We start from the raw sequence: 4,189 nt of genomic DNA on the forward strand, positions 1-4,189 counted from the left end.
GGGGGTGCACGGTGGGTTGCCTACTTTTAGGGGTTGTGTGGCACAGGTTGCCGACCGTAAAACAGGCTAATATGGACCATGCGGGGTAATGTGGACCACCCCTGCTTGACTTGCGCAACCACTGAGCTGTGTCGCCCAGCATTGTCAGAAACACGACTAAGTGGTAGTAGTCGAGCAGAAGCGGAACATAGAAAGAAGAGGGTGGTCCACTTTACTCCGCATGGTCCATATTAGCCTGTTGTACGGTAGGTGCCCCTGATGCCGCGCCTGGCGCTACACCCGAGGCTACACCCTTTTAAATTTGGTGTAATGGAGGATTGAACTTTTAGGGGTGGGTTTTGACGGACTTGTGTTGACGTCTTTTTTCCGGATCGGCTCGATTGACACGAAAGAGATGGGAGCTGGAGCTTCCTTCCTTGGGCGTTCTTTAACAGAGCCGCATGGATCCTTAAAATTCCTATTCTGATGGGGTCCACCCCCACGGAAGAGTTTCGAAGATGTCGACCCATTCATTAAGCTAGTCTAAATCCACCTATCACCATTCCAATAACAATAACGAAAAATATATAGTTCCCAAATAATGTTGACGAGTTAGCGTGCGCGTCGCGTCGGTAGCGTGCTCAGTGTATGACAGTATCGCTCCCCACCTCCCGTAGCCCACCCAGCAGCTTCACGATCTCGGGCGGATACTGCGACAACTTGCCAGTAGCCACGAGCTCGGGGAACACGTAGCAGCATGGTTCAGATCCAGGAGAATTTGAGCACATTTGGTGAGTGTCGTTTTCTAGCACTTTAATCGCGTTCTATCCACTGGCAATAAAGGCATGGTGTGCAAACAGTAACGTGTCGCAGGTCGTCGCTTTCTGCCGGCAGCCTTAAACGCGACATGGATGTCAATCGGCCTGGTTTGTGGTGAGTTATGAGGGCGGATTTAGTGATGACGTGTCTAAAAGAGTCTTTGTAGTGACATGTGTTTTCCAACTCTCGAAAAGGCGTGATCCTGGCCTGCGTTGTCCTTCTGGCAGGCGGGATTGTGGCGACTATTATTGCCGAGCGAATGGTCACCATCACCTACAGTAAGTCGATTTGTAAGAGAGCTATTTCTATGTAACCTGAACGAGTTTGTGAAGGCTCTTTTCCCGTAGGTACACAAGTGAAAGTGGACACCGGGGAGGTTCGGGGTCGCGAACGAACGTCTCCCTCCGGGAAGGTGTTCTTAAGTTTCCAGGGCATTCCCTACGCCAAACCTCCCGTGGGAGACCTTCGGTTCAAGGTACGGTGCGCTGCACGGCTAGTACGTTACTGGAAAGGAAGAGTGCTCATGCTCATACAGGGTGGTCCACAGACCCCTTCCTTTACTTTGCTTATACTCTACCGCAGGCATGGGTGCGGGCGGGTTGCATACTCGCACGGAGCCATAAGGCGCCATGATGAGCGACAGTAAGCAAGCCCACCTGCACCACCTGCACGCATGCGCGCGGTACTGTATAAGCAAAACAAAGGAAGGGTCTGTGGACCACCCTGTATATCGAGATACCAAAAAAACGTACCACTTTACATTCTTTGGACAGGCCCCTCTGCCAGCGGAGCCCTGGGAGGACGTCAAGGACACCCTCTCCGAAGGCAACATTTGCCCGCAACCTCATAGAGTGTCGGTGAGGACAATTGGGTCTTTTAAAAATATATGAAATAAAAAATAATAATTCCAGTGTCCTTTCGCCGCCACATGAAGGTCGTCGATCTTATCCATACGACCTTCCGTGCCGTGCCGCCGTCCCCGAGCTGTTCTGTTGTTGGTTTTGTTAATGATGGTGGCTCTATCATTCGGTGCTGCAGAAAACGTCCCCGATCAAGTCCATGGGCAGCATGCTCAAGATGATAGTGTCGATGCCAGGTATGGCAAAGTTCCTCTTCAACTACATTAGACGGATGAATGAAGACTGCCTGTTCCTCAACGTGTACACGCCTCAGGTATGGCATGGCAGGCGATGCGTGCGTGGCCACTCGAACCGTGAGCCTACGCCTACAAGGTTCTCAGCCTCTTGGACTTAACCCTTAGACGACGCTGCCGGCCACCGAGCTCGCGCCGGTGGTCGTGTTCATCCACGGCGGCGGGTTCATCGCGGGCAACGGGGACATGAGCCTGTACGGCCCCGACTACCTGGTGGAGCAGGGCGTGGTCGTGGTCACGTTCAACTACCGCCTGGGCGCGCTCGGCTTCCTCTCCACCAACTCCGCCGAGGCGCCGGGCAACGCCGGGCTCAAGGACCAGGTCATGGCGCTCCGCTGGGTGCGCGACAACATCCGCGCGTTCGGCGGCGACCCCGGCAGCGTCACTCTGTACGGCGAGTCGGCGGGCTCCGCGTCCGCAGCCCTTCACCTCATGTCCCCCATGTCCAGCGGTGAGTGTAGCTACCTGCTACGTGTTCACGGTCCCAACCATGAACCTCGCCCTATGCCGCGCAGGCAGGGGTCCTTTCCGAAGCGTACACAAATTTTTCTGATTTTTTCTGTCTTTTTATGTTCTTTTCTTGATTTTCTTATTTTGGTTTTCTTGTTTGTTTGTTTTTTGTTTTCTTGATTTTTTTCTGATCTTTTCCTAAAGTTTTGTGTGCGTGAACACTGATTTTTGTGAGTAATACCCCTCACGCGCAGGCCTCTTCCACCGCGTCATCCTGGCCAGCAGCACGGCGCAGAACCAGTACGTCCTCACGGAGGACAGCGACCGCTTCTCGCGCCGCCTGGCGGAGGTGTGCGGCGCCGACAACGAGACGGCGGCCGACCCCGACAAGAGGCTGCATTTCCTGCAGCACATCTCGCACACCCTGATGGACGACAAGCTCGTCGACACGCTGGGGGACGAGGTGCGGGTGCAGCAAGGGGAGCCGCAGGGCGGTGGGTGCGCGAAGGCCGCGGTCATGAGACTGAGACTTTGCAGGACGTGCGCAGCATCATGGGCAGGGTCCCGTTCGTGCCCGTGGTGGAGACCGAGTTCCCCGGGCAGGAGGCCTTCCTCTCGGAGCACCCCGACCACCTGGTCCGCGAGGGACGCTACGCGCCGGTGCCCATCATGATGGGCGTCAACAACAAGGAGGGGTCCGTCTTCTACACAGGTGCGGTGCGGAGGTAGCTCGCGGCCATTACAGCACAGCGCACGTCCCAGTTTGTGGCCACATATCCGGAGACCAGAATCAGCTAATCAGCTCAATATGACCAGACTATAGAAGATCATTTTTCGGACAAAACATGATATCCCCCCCCCCCCACCGCTACACAGGCGGCACGGTCACAGCGGTCACAGCCGAACCAAAGTTGTCGGCCCTGGGATCGACTGCCGGCTGGGTCAAACTTTTTTTTTTTTGCGCCTCTTCTCTTCTGTATGGCAGGACCGAGCTCAGAACTAGCACCGGGAAGGTCGATCTGGTAGTCGAGCGTGCTAAAGCGTGTGCGTTGGCCAAGCGTAGGGACGGTCGCTAGTTCGAATCCCGTCCGCGGAACATTTTTCCCGCTCGGCTGGCCATGTGTCTTCGGGTGTCAGAGACAGCTGAGATCCGGATGTCGCCGGGAGCTGCGTAGACTATCGTTCACCCGGGGCTGAGTCGGTAGCGTCCTGCCCCAGCATGGACTTGATCGCAGGTTCGAATCCCGTCTGAGTGATATTTTTCGCGCTTCGCTGGCCATAAGTTTTCATCCGTGCAACACCTATGTGATGGCCCGGTACGCAGATGGTCGCTGATTCGAATCTCGTCGGAGGAACCCTTTTGCACCTCTGCCGGCCACGTGTTTTAGGGTGAGAGCCACAGCGGAGGTAAGCTTTACGCAACAGCGTTATTGGCTCAGTCGGTAGAGCGCGCGCTCGGGACGCGGATGGTTGTCGATTCGAATACTGGCCGAGGCGCATTTTTTCATATTTAGTAGTTTGCGGCGCGGGGACCAAGGGTTAAGACAAAAGACCAGCCGACATGGGGAGGTGGACTAGACCGCCTACTCAGCAGCCCCCCCTCCCCCTGCCAAAAAAACAACAAGAAAATGTTCGCCCCCACCAGGATTCGACCCCTGGGCTGAGGGTGTCTGGTGCACCAAGCCCTAGGGCGCTCGCCACTCGGCTGTCGGCTCCGCTTGTCAACGGAAAGTTCAGAACTCGGTCACCTGCTTCACGAGTCTTGGTCTCCCGTATTGCACGCGTTCA

General features: G+C 55.6%; 1 protein-coding gene across 1 annotated transcript; it reads left to right on the top strand.

The window, feature by feature from the left end:
* Positions 1 to 635: 635 nt before the first annotated feature.
* LOC113203139 (putative inactive carboxylesterase 4) lies at positions 636 to 3,113 on the top strand (the record flags this gene model as incomplete). Its single annotated transcript, XM_052276821.1, has 9 exons — positions 636 to 770; positions 853 to 912; positions 993 to 1,076; positions 1,146 to 1,273; positions 1,572 to 1,655; positions 1,837 to 1,971; positions 2,060 to 2,402; positions 2,656 to 2,864; positions 2,939 to 3,113. Coding segments are annotated over exons 1-9 (1,252 nt in total), but the record flags the coding sequence as incomplete, so codon positions are not given.
* Positions 3,114 to 4,189: the final 1,076 nt, after the last annotated feature.

The sequence above is a fragment of the Frankliniella occidentalis genome, unplaced genomic scaffold (genome assembly GCF_000697945.3).
Source record: "Frankliniella occidentalis isolate FOCC.00 unplaced genomic scaffold, Focc_3.1 Scaffold4587, whole genome shotgun sequence".
NCBI classification, from domain to species: Eukaryota; Metazoa; Arthropoda; class Insecta; order Thysanoptera; family Thripidae; genus Frankliniella; species Frankliniella occidentalis.